Source organism: Phycodurus eques, chromosome 10 (assembly GCF_024500275.1).
Source record: "Phycodurus eques isolate BA_2022a chromosome 10, UOR_Pequ_1.1, whole genome shotgun sequence".
Classification (NCBI taxonomy): domain Eukaryota; kingdom Metazoa; phylum Chordata; class Actinopteri; order Syngnathiformes; family Syngnathidae; genus Phycodurus; species Phycodurus eques.
The window spans coordinates 569,337-586,284 of record NC_084534.1 but is presented as its reverse complement, the minus strand read 5'-3'; the positions used below and the strand labels follow the sequence as shown (position 1 = coordinate 586,284).

Below are 16,948 nucleotides of genomic sequence, written 5' to 3'. Positions count from 1 at the left end.
GCAAGGCACAGATCTGGCCAAGGTTCCAATAAAATGTCTGCGGCACTTAAGGTTCCTAAGAGCACAGTGACCACCATAATCCTTAAATGGAAGACGTTTGGGACGACCAGAACCCTTCCTAGAGCTGGCCGTCCGAAAGATCACTGTGGCTGAGCTCCAGCGATGCAGTCGGGAGATGGGAGAAAGATCAAGAAAGTCCACCATCACTGCAGTCCTCCACCAGTCGGGGCTTTAGGGCAGAGTGGCCAAACGGAAGCCTCTCCTCAGTGCAAGACACATGAAAGCCTGCATGGAGTTTCCTAAAAAAAACACCTGAAGGACTCCAAGATGGTGAAAATAAGATTCTCTGGTCTGATGAGACCAAGATAGAACTTTTTAGCCGTAAATCTAAGCGGTATGTGTGGAGAAAACCAGGAACTGCTCACCATCTGTCCAATACAGTCCCAACAGTGAACCATGGTGGCGGCAGCATCATGCTGTGGGGGTGTTTTTCAGCTGCAGGGACAGGGAGACTGGTTGCAATCGAAGGAAAGATGAATGTGGCCAATTACAGGGATATCCTGGACGAAAACCTTCTCCAGAGTGCTCAGGAGTTCAGACTGGGCTGAAGAGTCACCTTCTAATAAGACTATGACCTTAAGCCCACAGTTAAAATAACGAAGGAGTGGCTTCAGAACAACTCTGTGACTGGCCCAGCCAGAGCCCTTACTTAAACCCAATTGAGCATCTTGGAGAGACCTGAAAATGGCTGTCCACCAATGTTCACCATCCAACTTGACAGAACTGCATCATTCCCAGAAAGACTCGTGGGTGTATTAGCTCAAAAGGGTGCTTCTACTAAATACTGAGCAAAGGGTCTGAATACTTATGGCTGTGATATTTCAGTTTTTCTTTTTTAATAAATCTGCAAAAATGTCAACAATCCAGTTTTTTTTCTGTCAATAATGCAGCCTTATGGGGGGCCCAAGCCAGTGAAAACTGTAGGCCCAAGCCAAGACCAAGCCCAGATAAATGCAGAGGGTTGCATCAGGAAGGGCATCCATCTTAAAACATTGTCAAAACAAATATGAGCGTTCATCTAAAGAATTCCATAACGGATCGGTCTTGGACCGGGTTAACAACGTCCGCCCACGGCATCGTTAACCTGCAGGGCGCCTGTGAAAATCCGGCTACTGTGGGTCCAAGATGAAGGAGAGGTGGAAAGCGGGTTCTTAGGCAGAAAGAGAAGAGGAAAGCACAGAACCTAGAATTGAATGTGGAGACTTTGAATGTTGGGACTATGACAGGAACATTTTGGGAGTTGGTTCACATGATGATGAGGAGAAAGGTTGATATATTGTGTGTCCAGAAGACAAGGTGGAAAGGCAGTGAGGTTAGAAGTTTGGGGGCATGGTTTAAATTATTTTACCATGGTGTAGATGGGAAGAGGAATGGAGTGGGGGTTATTTTAAAGGAAGAGTTATCTAAGAATGTCTCGGAGGTGAAAAGAGCGTCAGATCGAGTGATGAGGCTGAAACTGGAAATTGAGGCTGTCATGTGTAATGTGATTAGCGGCTATGCCCCACAGGTAGGATGGGACCTAGAGGTGCAAGAGAAATTCTGGAAGGAGCTAGACGAAGTAGTTCTGAGCATCCCAGACAGAGAGAGAGTCGTGATTGGTGCAGATTGTAATGGAGACGTTGGTGAAGGTAATAGGGGTGATGAAGAAGTGATGCGTAAGTACGACATCCAGGAAAGGAACTTGGAGGGACAGATGGTGGTAGACTTTGCAAAAAGGATGGAAATGGCTGTAGTGAACACTTTCTTCCAGAAGAGGCAGGAACATAGGGTGACCTACAAGAGCGGAGGTAGAAGCACGTAGGTGGATTACATTTTGTGCAGACGATGTAATCTGAAGGAGGTTACAGACAGTAAGGTAGTGGTAGGGGAAAGTGTGGCTAGCGAGCATAGGATGGTGGTGTGTCAGAGGACTTTGGTGGTGGGGAGGAAGATTAGGAAGACAACGGCAGAGCAGAGAACCATGTGGTGGAAGCTGAGACAGGACGAACACTCGTCCTGTCTCGGCTTCCAGCTTTTCGGGAAGAGGTGAGAGGAAGAGGTGAGACAGGCTCTCGGTGGACAGGAGGAGCTTCCAGAAGACTGGACCACTACAGCCAAGGTGATCAGAGAGGCAGGCAGGAGAGTACTTGGTGTGTCTTATGGCAGGAAAGGAGAGACGGAGACTTGGTGGTGGAACCTCAATGTACAGGAAATCATACAAGGAAAGAGGTTAGCTAAGAAGAAGTGGGACACTGAGAGGACCGAGGAGAGGCGAAAGGAATACATTGAGATGCGACACAGGGCAAAGGTAGAGGTGGCAAAGGCAAAACAAGAGGCATATGATGACATGTATGGCAGGTTGGACACTAAAGAAGGAGAAAAGGATTTATACAGGTTGGCCAGACAGAGGGATAGAGATGGGAAGGATGTGCAGCAGGTTAGGGTGATTAAGGATAGAGATGGAAATATGTTGACTGGTGCCAGCAGTGTGCTGGACAGATGGAAAGAATACTTTGAGGAGTTGATGAATGAGGAAAATGAGAGAAAAGGAAGAGTAGAAGAGGCAAGTGTGGTGGACCAGGAAGTGGCAATGATTAGTCAGGGGGAAGTTTGAAAGGCATTAAAGAGGATGAAAAATGGAAAGGCTGTTGGTCCTTATGACATTCTTGTGGAGGTATGGAAGCAGCTCGGAGAGGTGGCTGTGGAGTTTTTGACCAGCTTGTTCAACGTAGCTCCAGTGGGTGAGAAGATGCCTGAGGAATGGAGGAGTGTTGCTGGTGCCCATTTTTAAGAACAAGGGTGTGCTGTAGGTGTGACAGAGGAGTTTAAGGTGGAGGTGGGACTGCATCAGGGATCAGCCCTGAGCCCCTTCCTGTTTGCAGTGGTGATGGATAGGCTGACAGATGAGGTTAGATTGGAATCCCCGTGGACCATGATGTTTGCAGATGACATTGTGATCTGCAGTGAAAGCAGGGAGCAGGCGGAGGAACAGTTAGAAAGGTGGAGGCATGCACTGGAAAGCAGAGGAATGAAGATTAGCCGAAGTAAGACATAATATATGCGGATGAATGATGGGGGTTGAGGGAGAAGAGTGAGGCTACAGGGAGAAGAGATAGCAAGGGTGGAGGTCTTCAAATACTTGGGGTCAACAGTCCAGAGCAATGGGGAGTGTGGTCAGGAAGTGAAGAAACGGGTGGAGGAAGGTGTCAGGTGTGTTATGTGATAGAAGAGTCTCTGCTAGGATGAAGGGCAAAGTTTATAAAACAGTGGTGAGGCCAGCCATGATGGACGGATTAGAGACAGTGGCACTGAAAAGACAACAGGAAGCAAAGCTGGAGGTAGCGGAAATAAAGATGTTGAGGTTCGCTCTCGGAGTGATAAAATTAGAAATGAGCACATCAGAGGGACGGCCAAGGTTCGATGTTTTGGAGACAAAGTTAGAGAGAGCAGACTTTGATGGCTTGGACACGTCCAGAGGAGAGATAGTGAGTATGTTTGTAGAAGGATGAGGAGGATGGAGCTGCCAGGCAAGAAAGCTGGAGGAAGACCAAAGTGATAGGCTGACATGGAAAAGGATGACACGCTGGGGTGACCCCTAACAGGACAAGCCAAAAGGAAAAGAAGAAGTCAATATGGGGTGCTATGTGTACATTAATGAGGAAAAAAATGAACTTAAAACTATTTTAGCAAATGGCTGCAATATAACAAAGAGTGAAAAATGTAAGGGGGTCTGAATACTTTCCGTATCCACTGTACATTGAGATAACACGGGAGAAAGTTAATAAAACCCATGAGCAACCCACACCCTTGACAAGTGAGAACACACATACAGGCTTTTCCAAAACAAGTGGTCGGGGGGAACAGCATAAATGTTTCTTATTTTCTTTGTCCTGTCTCATCATACAATTGTCTTCATCACAGTATGGGTCTAGAGGTCTCCTTAAGTAAAGAGAGCAGGGACGGTCAACTGGCAGCCGAACCCAACTAGACAAAAAAAACCGAAAGTGCTTTAATTTATTTCAGAGAAGATCTGCAGACTCAAGACTGGACCCAAAGTATACAGTATGTTCAAGGGGACATATTTTGCCAAACCAACTTTTTCGAGTATTTGGTATGTAATAGTCTCTCGAGTGCCTCAGTAAACAGTTGAAATATTAATTAAAATTGTCCGCGCATTCTTGAGTTTCAGATGTTTTTCTGCCAAGAGGCCTGAAATCATTCGAGGTCATTCGAACTTCGTGAATATATCTACGTCACTGGCAAAGATCTCCGGCGACCTCTCTCCTCCTGAGCCAGCCCTATCAACTTAACAAACGTGCGCTCTCACAAGTGAGTCTTCTCCACAGAGGCAACCAATCAGAGGAAAGGGGGCGGTCTTAGCCAAATATGGACAAAGCAGATACAAAACTGGGTCAAATAGAAGCAGCTGTCAGATGGGCCTTTTCGGGACACTCGTACGACAAAACCACGGTGTTTTTTGAAATGAAATGGACACGTACTAAATCCATGTGAGAGTCACTCTATGGAGGTCGAAATAGCCAAAATCCAGGACGTCTGAAGATGTAAAGGAAGCGCATGAATCATTTCAACACACAATAGAATTCATCATTTCCCTCAAGTTAAGAAAATGGTGATCCAAAAATATCCTGAGAAACCGTGGTTAACGAAGGGAATATTGATTGCTGGCAAATAAGAAAAACTCATTCTATTCAGAATTTTTGAAGAAAAGAACCACGGTATCTGAACAAAAATATAAAGCATACGAAAACAAGCTAACTAAGGTCATGCAAAATGGAATACTATAATAAGTTTGTGGTCAACAACAAAAACAATATTAAGAAGACGTGGAAAGTTTTAAAATCTATGATTAACAAAATAGGGATTTGAAAACAAGATATTGGAGGCTTCAATATCCTAACCACTACCAGTCTAGTAAGCACACATCACTGACATGTCTCTAGCTGCAAACTAATTCAACAATTTCTTTGTTAATGTGGCTTACGTTGATAGGTGGTCAAATACTTATTTCACGCATTAAAATAAAAACGTAAGACTGAAAAATCATACGATGTGATTTTCTGCATTTCTTTTTTCGATTTTGTCTCGCAGTTGCCATGTACCTCCGATGAAAATCACAGATCTCTCCCTTTTTTTGGACATGGCAAAGCTTGCAGAATCAGCGGTGTGTCAAATACGTCTTCTCCCCACTGACGCACGCTAAACGATGCTCGCCTTTGAGAACCGCAGCTCGCGTCAAAGCGTAGCAGAGTTACGAGAAGACATCGAATCATGGAGCTGCATGCTTTCAGACTACGGATTACACCCAAGTCGGGAAAGTCCAAGTCTTACAGGAAAACATGAAATAGATCAACAGTTCAAACCAATAATTCAACACAAGCTTCATCTGCTTTAATTACAAATGCAAATTCCAATAGAAAGGTTTACGCTTTATTTTACACACGCCCCAAAAACTCACCCTGTCCCGGAGGGACTATAGGCACTTGGCTGGTGTGTGGAGAATGACAGGTGACACCACTTCCAGTGACTGCGGCAGGGCTGTGGAGCCCTTGGAAGAAACAGGAGAAGGACTCCCCCTTTTCTAACACTGGAAGCCCTGGAACTGATAAAGAGACCTATGGAGAGATCAGAGATTTATCACTTTTGAAATATCCCATTTCGCCATCCATTTATGTAAAATCGCAACAATTTCCGACCATTTGAAATACAAATAACTTTCCAATAACAGCCTGCGCTGATTGAAAGTCGCAATAAATGGCCACAATTGATGACGTTGCCCGCTCAATCACTGAACTGGCCGGCTTGTTCACTGTCAAATTGATAATGCTGGAAACATTGCATTCGATATTCCTGCAGCAGGGACAATATAATTGGATGATAAAGGTGGGGACCTTACACCCGTGGTCTCCAGAAGTTGGCTCTAGGGATGTGGAATTTCACCTTTTTGGCAGCCTGAACTGTTGTGCATTCTTGAGAGGTTCCTATTAGATACAGTGGAAATGAAAAGTCTCCTCAACCGTGTTCAAATGCCAGGCATTTGTGGTCAAAACAAATGAAACCCGGATAAATCACTTCACAACTTTTCTTCCATCGTCCATCCTTAGTTCCAGCTGAAGAAAAACAGCTCCAAACCATGATGCTGCCACCACAGTGCTTCACTGCAGGTATGGTCCTGGCGTGCCTATATTTCATTCGAATTCGAATATTGTGAACAAAGAGAAGCGCTTCTCACGGGTATTGGAAAATGGGAGGTGGGAAGAGCAAAAAAGAATGACTGGTGTGTACGTCACCTGTCATGACCCATACGAGGGAAAAATCTGTAGCGTGTGAGGAGAAGTGGAAAACTAAATATGGTTTCCCAGTGGCGGCAGTTGCAGCGACTGAAGGAAAGGTCGGAGGAAGCAAAAAGTCATTTGGAGAACAAAAACAAAATAATGAAAGTTCTGGCTTTTGAAGAAATTGAGAAAAATGCTAAATGTCTGCATATGTGGTTGACTGTTAGGTTTAGATGCGAATAGGGACAGAAGCTTAGTGGCAAAAAAAAGAAGGGCAAGTTACTGCCTGCGGTCTAATCTGTCCGAGTTGGCCAAGGGGAGGATGTCAGGTTGTGGTTGCGAGCTGGGTTCCACAGTGGCCTCCCCAAATCAATCACCTTTTGACAAAGATCAAGGAGCGTGCAATCTGGAACAAGACCAACAACGCAACCGCCTCCTGCGACCCACAGCTCGCCCAACCACACGGAGCACTTCTGCAGCCCCCCTCCCCCTCTCTTCTCACGCAGCCTGCAGCGGTGTCACGACGAGAGCAGCCACCTCCCTCCCCAAGCCTTGCGGGATGCACTCGATGACGGCCTCATGGACAGCAAAGCGCCGCTGAACCAGATTTGAGGAGGTTGAGGCTGGGCGCTGAACATGGGAGGGGATGCGGAGGGTGCAGAAGATGCTTCCATTGTGGAAAGAAGGGACATCGGATAGACATTGGATCAGAGACTGTCCGGCTTTTTGCACTCATGGTGGTGAGCGATGGTGGGGGACCCAGGTCGTCCGACCTCTGGCTGACTCTCGCCTGCCCCAAAGACAGAGCGGCGCTTAAGTGGCGATATGCAGACACACGTGCATTCATCATTGCTGTTTCTTTTTGTTATTTTTCTGTAATGACAAGGCGCTTGGCACTGGTAACACTGCTTCGCTTGTTGTTTTTGTTGCGGTTTGTTTTTGTTGTCATGACAACAAACGACGAGGGATGACAAAGATACATTGAAAATTGAAGTACCTGAAATGTTGAATTATGACTTGTAATTGTCTGAGGATCTATTCCCCGCGGAGATGTTTGATCTGGGACTTAAGGTGATCGAGGAATCATCCGAAATGTAAAACGAATTGTAATTTGTCAAGCTTTCGAGAAACTATTCACTTGTGGCTATTTGGTCTGCGAAAAAGAATTAAAAATGCATATTTTTGATTGATGATTGAAAATTTGAAATAAAGGTTTTGTTATTTTTTGGTACTCGATAAATCCAAATTCTCGTTAATTCCACTGTCCTTCAGCTTTGTTTTGTTTTCATGAAGTAGTGAGAATGAGGCCTTGAGACCTGAACGGGAGTAGCCTACTGATAAAGTCGATCCCGTTGGGGAAATAAAGGAGAAAAGGAGCCTGCTCAAAATCTTATCGTACAACTCCACGTTCACACAAAATAATGATATTGATTGGATTACATTATTAGATTGAGATAATTATCAGTGTTTTACTCTTGTTTTTTTATATTGCAGCCATTTGCTAAAAATCATTTGAGTTCATTTTCTTCCACATTAATGTACACACAGCACCCCATATTGACAGAAAAAAACGGAATTGTTGACATTTTTGCAAATTTATTCAAAAAGAAAAACTGAAATATCACACAGCCATCAGTATTCAGACCCTTTGCTTAGTATTTAGTGCAAGCATCCTTTGGAGGTAACACAGCCTGGAGTCTTTTGGGGAATGATGCAACAAATTTTTCACAACTGGATTTGGGGATCCTCTGCCATTCCTCCTCGCAGATCCTCTCCAGTTCTGTCAGGTTGGATGGTGTACGTTGGTGGGCAGCCATTTTCAGGTCTTTCCAGAGATGCTCAATTGGGTTTAAGTCAGGGCTCTGGCTGGGCCATTCAAGAACAGTCACGGAGTTGTTCTGAAGCCACTCCTTCGGTATTTTAGCTGTGTCCTTAGGGACATTGTCTTTTTTAAAGGTGAACCTTCGACCCAGTCTGAGGTTCTGAGCACTCTGGAGAAGGTTTTCGTCCAGGATATCCATGTACTTTGCCGCATTCATCTTACCTTCGATTGCAACCCGTCGTCCTGTCCCTGGAGCTGAAAAACATCTCCACAGCATGATGCTGCCACCACCATGCTTCACTGTAGGGACCGTATTGGACAGGTGATGAGCAGTGCCTGGTTTTCTCCACACATGGCGCTTAGAATTAAGGCCAACAATTTCTATCTTGGTCTCATCAGACCAGAGATTTTTATTTCTAGGAGTCCTTCAGGTGTTTTTTTTTATTTAGCAAACTCCATGCGGGCTTTCATGTGTCTTGCACTGAGGAGAGGCTTCCGTCGGGCCACTCTGCCATAAAGCCCCGACTGGTGGGGGGCTGCAGTGACGGTTGACTTTGTAGAACTTTCTCCCATCTCCCGACTGCATCTCTGGAGCTCAGCCACAGTGATCTTTGGGTTCTTCTTTACCTCTCTTACCAAGGCTCTTCTCCCCCGATTCCTCAGTTTGGCCGGACGGCCAGCTCTAGGAAGGGTTCTGCTCGTCCCAAACGTCTTCCATTTAATGATGATGGAGGCCACTGTGCTCTTAGGAACCTTAAATGCAGCAGAAATGTTTTTGTTACCTTGGCCAGATCTGTGCCTTGCCACAATTCTGTCTCTGAGCTCTTCAGGCAGTTCCTTTGACCTCCTGATTCTCATTTGCTCTGACACGGACTGTGAGCTGTAAGGTCTTATATAGACAGGGGTGTGGCATTCCTAGTAAAGTCCAATCAGTATAATCAAACACAGCTGGACTCCAGTGAAGGTGTAGAACCATCTCAAGGATGATCAGAAGAAATTACGTTGTTTTTCTGTCAATATGGGGTGCTGTGTGTACATTAATGAGGAACAAAAATTAACTTAAATGATTTTAACAAGGGGGCCGACTGGTTAGAGCGTCAGCCTCACAGTTCTGAGGACCAGGGTTCAATCCCCGGCCCCGCCTGTGTGGAGTTTGCATGTTCTCCCCGTGAGCCGCGTGGGTTTTCTCCGGGCACTCCGGTTTCCTCCCACATCCTAAAAACATGCATTAATTGGAGACTCTAAATTGCCCGTAGGTGTGAATGTGAGTGCGGATGGTTGTTTGTTTGTATGTGCCCTGCGATGGGCTGGCAACCAGTTCAGGGTGTACCCCGCCTCCTGCCCGATGACAGCTGGGATAGGCTCCGGCACGCCCGCGACCCTAGTGAGGAGAAGCGGCTCAGAAAATGGACGGATGGATGGATGATTTTAACAAATGGCTGCAATATAACAAAGAGAGAAAAATTTAAGGCGGTCTGAAAACTCAACGGCCAATTCAACAGGCTGCAAACACAGCACCGATATTAGCATTATTACAGTGATACATATGATGATTGTTCTACAAACACAATGTGTATCATTTTGAACTCATTATGGAACATTCACCTATTTGGGTTGACACATGAAACGATATAGACTAAAATGTGCACATTTGTCATTAGGTCAACATGGTATGATATAGTGGCTGTCTACAAACAGTATGTCTATTACAAATTACACGAAGTACAAGACTTGTAGACAATAGAATGTTTATGGTTGAAAAAGGCACACACGGGCCTTACTAAAATTCTGAGCTGATACTGGCATACGGTCAGCAGAGATACATTTTAACTGTCGCCTGAAAAACAAAATTTCAAAATTTCAAACCCCCACACTTCAGAGGAAAAATCTAATAATGGTACAGATGTTATTTTTGACAAATTATTGCACGTCCTGGATCAGTAATTATGCTTAACTGACCGTGTCATTGGCATCCCTTGGACAAAAAAACGCTGACACGGATTTTATCCAACGGAAGAAAGTCCTTCAATTGCCAGACTACTCGAAACCCTTCGCTCGTTATTGACATGACCTCGTGTTGACACAGACGCAAATGCTGGAAAGTCAATCAAATTAGGTCAGGTATATATGAGGATGCGTGTGCCCCCGATCCGTTTTTGAGATTGTCTTTGCAGGCACTCTATTGGACCGGATCCATTCAGGTCTACCAAAGCCAGATCTGCCCATAGGCATACTAATTGTTCAGGTATTGCGCATTATCAACGGATCAATTTCAGGAAACAAGTCCAATCAGCACTCCCAAGGCTGGAGGAGTCGCTGCTTCTATTTTTTTTTTTTTAGAAGCAAAACAAGCTTATCAGCAAGAAAATATGTCAACAGAGGCGAAGCAAGTCGAGCGAGCAAAAAAGCGTCTGCACTTTACGAGAGTGAGCGAGAGAAGCTGTGTTTCCAAAACTCTACTCAAACATTTACTTTCCAACACGGGGAAATAACACTCTGGACAATGTTTTTACCCCCCTGAGAAGGGCCGACAAAGCCCTCCCACTCCCCCACATTGGCGCCTCGGACCATGTCACTGTTATGCTAACGCCAGCTTACAGACCATTGGTTAAAGTCTCCCAACCAGTTAGGAAACAGGTACAAGTGTGGCCAGAAGGCACTTCAAGACTGTTATGCCACCACAGACTGGACCATGTTCAAACAGGGTGCCACCTGCAACGCCATCACAGACCTTCAAGAGTACACAGAGACTTACTGTCTACATCAGCAAGTGCATGGATGATGTCACCATCACGAAGTCCATCACCGTCCGTGCTAATCGGAAGCCATGGCTGTCGGGGGAGGTCTACCGACTACAGAAGGTCCGCAACAGGGCTTTTAGATCTGGGGATGAGGAGGGCCTGAGGACAGCCAGGGCCGATTTGTTGCACGTGATTAAATTGTGTTAAAATGACATCATTTACCCCTCTTCTCCAAAAAAAACCCAAATAATAATCATTTTAGTCATGTGCGACCGATGTAAATGTTCAACTTAAATTCAAAGGAGTCTTTTTTTCAGTGCTGGCAACACTGGTGTCACAGACGCAAAGGATTCCTGGCAGCTCATCCGGCATCCCCAGCGTCTCCGACGCAATTACGCTCCGACAACCGGCTGCTGCTGCCCCACGTGCTTCAAAGCCACCACCATCATGCCGGTCCCGAAGAAGTCCTCTCCCTCCTGCCTCAATGACTAGCGTCCGGTAGCGCTCGCTCCCATCCTGATGAAGCGCTTCGAGCGGCTAGTCATGCACCACCTCTAGCCTTACTGCCTTTCCACCTGCTCTCCTGGACACGCGATGAATAAACCTTTCTCCTAATCATCATGTCAAGCAACTCCTGAGATTTTCCTGCCATAGTCCCAACATTCAAAGTTGAAACTCTACTATGCAAAGCAAAAGCCATTTATCAACAACACCCAGAAACGCCGCCGCTTCTCTGGGCCCGTGCTTATCTAAGATGGACTGATGCAAGGTGGAAAAGTGTTCTGCGGTCCAACAAGTCCACATTTCAAATATCCATCCATCCATTTTCTGAGCCGCTTCTCCTCACTAGGGTCGAGGGCGTGCTGGAGCCTATCCCAGCTATCTTCGGGCAGGAGGCAAGGTACACCCTGAACTGGTTGCCAGCCAATCGCAGGGCACATTTAAACAAACAACCATCCGCACTCACATTCACACCTACGGGCAATTTAGAGTCTTCAATCAACCTACCACACATGTTTTTGGGATGTGGGAGGAAACCCACACAGGCATGGGGAGAACATGCAAACTCCACACAGGCGGGGCGGGGGATTGAACCCCAGTCCTCAGAACTGTGAGCCAGACGCTCTAACCAGTCATCCACCGTGCCGCCACATTTCAAATTGTTTTTGGAAATTGTGGACGTCGTGTCCTCCGGGCCAAAGAGGAAAAGAACCATCCGGACTGTTATGGACGCAAAGTTCAAAAGCCAGCCTCTGTAATGGTATGGGGCTGTGTTAGTGCCAATGGTATGGGTAACTTACATATCTGTGAATGCAACATTCATGCTGAAAGGTACATACAGGTTTTGGAGAAACATATGCTGCCATCCAAGCAACGTCTTTTTCATGGACGCCCCTGCTTATTTCAGCGAGACAATGCCAAACCACATTCTGCACGTGTTACAACAACAGTAAAAGAGTGCGTGTACTCGACCGGCCTGCCTGCAGTCCGGACCTGTCTCCCATTGAAAATGTGTGGCGCATTATGAAGCGTAAAATACGACAACGGAGACCCCGGACTGTTGAACAGCTGAAGCTGTACATTGAGCAAGAATGGGAAAGAATTCCACCTCCAAAGCTTCAACAATGAGTGTCTTCAGTTCCCAAACGTTTATTGAATGTTGTTAAAAGAAAAGGTGATGTAACACAGTGGTAAACATGACCCTGTCCCAGCTTTTTTGGAACCTGCTGCAGCCATAAAATTCTAATTTAATGGTTATTTTCTAAAAACAATCAATTTTATCAGTTTGAACATTAAATATCTTGTATTTGTAGTGTATGCAATTAAATATAGGTTGAACATGATTTGCAAATCATTGTATTCTCTTTTTATTTATGTTTAACACAACGTCCCAACTTAATTGGAATTGGGGCTGTATATATATATTTTTTTAGAAAGACATAACGGCACTGTACTGCATATACAATTCAAGTACATGCAAGAGGTGGGTTTCCTTGCTAAACGACATTGATGTGACCTTGTCATACACAAAGAGTATTAGGACCAATGATGATACTCTGGAGACCATGGAATAAGGTCAAAATATTTCCATATTTGTTTTTTTTTTTTTGTTTTTGTTTTTTTTTTACAAGAATGAAGGTTCACTAATAGTAATAGGGACAAATTGTAATTTGACAAAAGAAAATCTAGGGTAGTAATAATAAACCAATTGTGTAATTTTACAAGAAAGAAAATAGGCCTCTGAGGAGTTTGTCTCTGTTCCAAAGACAGAACTCCACTGATTCTTCTCCTTGGCTTCTTTTTGGGTTTGTTCCATCAAAACAGAACTGTTGTTAAATTTTAAAAACAAATTACTCTCATGATCTCATGACTTTATAATTGTAAAATTATAAATGTATTCCCACAAGTTTATTACTTTTAAAATTGTTGAGACATTGAATTTTTAAGTAAATTCTGAGCTTTTTTTTTTTATTTTTTTTTTTTTAATATATATATTAGGCGTATTATATATTTTAATCTGCACTTACTGTCCTGCTTTCTCCCCTGCTGATGTTTGATGGGTTGAGTTCTTGGACAGCCAGGCACTGCTGTTCCATGTCAAAGCTCCAAAGCCACTGGCCGGGGTGGTCCCCACGAGGACACTCTGACTGCAAAACACATCTGCATAGAAAACGCCAAGACTGTTTTTAATTTGTTGTCAACACTGTCAAATATGCGATCCTAAAAGCATCGGTTTTGTCTGCACAACTCCACTGTAAAGTATACTGAATTAATACATACTGTACATATTGTTCATCTAATTTTGTTTTCAGAGGTCACTTTCAATTAACCTAGCATGCATGTTTTTGGGATGTGGGAGGAAACCGGAGTGCCCGGGGAAAACCCACGCAGGCACAGGGAGATCATGCAAACTCCACACAGGCGGGGCCGGGATTTGAACCCCAGTCCTCAGAACTGTGAGGCAGACGCTCTAACCAGTCGTCCACCGTGCCGCCTGTATTATTCTTACTATAAAAATAAATATCTACACAGATTACTGTATGTAATCACTGTGCACAATCTCTGATAAGCAATGAGGAAAACCAGCTGAAACATTCAAATTGCTCACAATGGAAAAAAAAAAAACATCGTCATCACCACCAGGGAGTGTGATCACCATGTAGATAAAGAAAATTGAATTCAATTATGTCTTTCTAAATCAGAAGCCTATTGTTCTGACAAAGAGAAACTGTCCTGAAAGTCTGAAGAACACCGACATTTTTGTCATTGTCGTGGACAAAATAAAAACAGATTATGCCAGAGAATACTCATTTGTAAAGGAACACTGTACTTGGTCAATGAACTGTTTTAATTCCGTCATACAAGTCTCCTGGAGTGCATCTCACCTTCCCTCTAGGACACACCAGCCACAGTAAGGATCATGGGCCTGCAGGCAGGAGTGACAGTCGGGGTTCTGCTTGCATTCAGCTACCGGCCTCTTCTGCAGCTGGAACCATGACAACACTTCTAAGTTCAGCTATGCAAATCTTCCATAATAAGCTCTCTTGAAACAGAATGAAAGACCTAATTTGACCCAGAACAATACAAATGGAAAAGTGATTAGGACAGGTCAACAACAGGCTGCCAAATTAGAAGGGACAAAGTTGGATCATCAAAAACCAAAGCATCATTCCCATAGATTTTCTCTTTATGAGTAGTATTGCAAAAGAGGCAAGGAAGTTCAGAAAAAAAGGCACAGGAAATGGCAACAAGTTATATGTCTACCATGTTATGGGTCATGATGAAGAGATGCTGCTCCTCTTTATCCAGGACAAGGTCTGAGTTGATGGCTGTGTTCTGCTGAATGGAACTTATGGAGTATTCCTCCACCTCACCATTTGGCCCCAGGAACACCTGAGGAATGGAAAAGAACATAGAAAATGCTAATGCTAGCTCGGACAGCGGAGAACTAGTTGATCACAATCATTCATCAATTTTACGAAACCGTGACAAAGTGATGTGTGAGCATACAAACGTAGGTAGTTTGTATATAAAGTATACAGCACATTGCTATATATTATTAATACCCTTAGCAAATCTGAAATGAGTGAGATTTATCAGTGTATTTGTTGCCCCACACTGAGAAGTCACCTTATCCTGGTTTGTGTATCCCAGTGATCATAGGAGCTAAATTGCATGGCAGGGCCACACAGGATTAGGAGGTCCAAGGTGAGGAACCAGGCATAGCACGGCTCGCAACCCCCTATGATGAAGCCAATTTTTGAGGCCTTGTTTTCTTTGCCCAGACGCGGGTCACGAGGGCCCCCCATCTTGAACTGGGTCTGGAGATGGGGCTCAATTGCAAGCGCCAGGAGGCTGGTCCTGCACACAAGAGGTCTGGCCGGACACAGCTTAGAGACGTAACATAGGTCCTCCTTCCCACTGGCTCACCACCTGGGGTAGGGAAAAAAGGGGGTAGGATGCATAGAGAGCTGGGCGATGGCTGAAGGTGGGGACCTTGGCCATCCGATCCCCAGCTACAGAAGCTGGCTCTAGGCATGTGGAATGTCACTTTTTTGGCAGGAAAGGAGCCCGAGCTGGTGTGTGAGGCTGAAAATGTTCTGAATATGTGCGGTCGGAACATAGCTAGGCTGAGGTAGGTCAGGCTCTCCTGTCTTTGGGGTTGAGGTCGCTGAGGTAGTTAAAAACCTCCTCATTGACTAGGCCCCGGGTGTAAATAAGAGTTCTTAAAGGGCTCTGGGTGTTGTGGGCCTGTCTTGGTTGACATGCATTTAAAAAATGTCGGGTGGACATCGGCACCTTTTTCGGAAGGGGGACCAGAGAGTGTGTTCCAACTACAGGGGGATCCAACGCCTCAGACTCACTGGTAAGATCTATTCAGGAGTTCTCAAGAGAAGGATCCACGGCAACGTTGAAGCTCAGTTTCAACAGGAGCAGTGTGGTTTTCGTTGTCGCCGTAGAACAGTGGACAGGCTCTAAACCCTTGGTAGGGTCCTCAAAGTTGCTTGGGAGTTTACCCAACCAATCTACATGTGCTTTGTGGACATGGAGAAGGCGTTTAACCATGTCCCTCGGGGAGTCCCGTGGGGGGTCAACTGGAGTATGGGGTATCGAACCCCCAGATATGTGCTATTCGGTCCCTGTGCTATTCGATAGAGATTCCCCATTCTGCTTGACCTAACAGCCAAACAGGACAAAAAAGAAGCAGATGGAACAGCATAAAAAGGATCTGCTCATCATCGTTGATAACGCAGCACCAAGAAACTCTTGGATTCTAGGTCATACTATACAAACCTTTCTGGATGCCAACGGCTTTGTGAGGAGCTGTTTTGGTTCAAACCAAGGCCAATGTGATTCAACGACCAACATACAAGCTACATTCAGTTTAAAACATTAATGGCATGCAAAATTTGCCTGATTTTGTGGGTTTTATGAGCTGGAAGCCCAAATTATGTAAAAATAAACCAATCAATACTTGAAATTGTTGAAATTGTGGGCCCCGAATCAATAACCTATGAAAATGTTCCTTTTTGAATGGAATTATGGATGGATGAATATGAACTTTTCCATGATATTCACATTTTTTGGAAAGGGTCTGTATACTCGCGGGCCAGCTCTAATACACATTTGATACGGTCTTGTGGGCCAAATATAACTACATCGCGGGCCAAATCCAGAGTTTATTTTAGAGTCAATTAATTTGTCAATCACAGTCAATCACACAACAATTAATTTGTCAATCACAGTCAATCACACAACATGATATGGCGTGAGCATTTACCAAGAAGCCAGACTGACCGGGCTCCCCTCCGGGTTAGTTTCTTTGCCGGGCCTTAACACCACAAGTTAATAGTATTGAAACACTTTAATTTGCTAATTACGAGTGCAAGCAACTGGAATCGGTGGTGGGGTAGCGAGACATCATGGACTGTCAGGTCATGTACTCAACTCCACATCATTCTGAATGTGGCTTTCTGTTCGGAAGTACATGCACCAGTCAGCTGGAGCTGTGCACGACAAGAGTGTGAAGCTCTGTTGGATGTCCACGCAAA

General features: G+C 44.8%; 1 protein-coding gene across 1 annotated transcript in view; it reads right to left on the bottom strand.

Moving 5' to 3' along the window:
- The window catches only part of plxnb1b (plexin b1b), a 115,062-nt gene that overhangs the window by 48,015 nt on the left and 50,099 nt on the right, over positions 1-16,948 (bottom strand). The window contains 4 exon segments of the mRNA XM_061688818.1: positions 5,516-5,672; positions 13,424-13,556; positions 14,282-14,382; positions 14,661-14,789. Of these exon segments, the coding sequence (XP_061544802.1) occupies positions 5,516-5,672; positions 13,424-13,556; positions 14,282-14,382; positions 14,661-14,789 (520 nt within the window).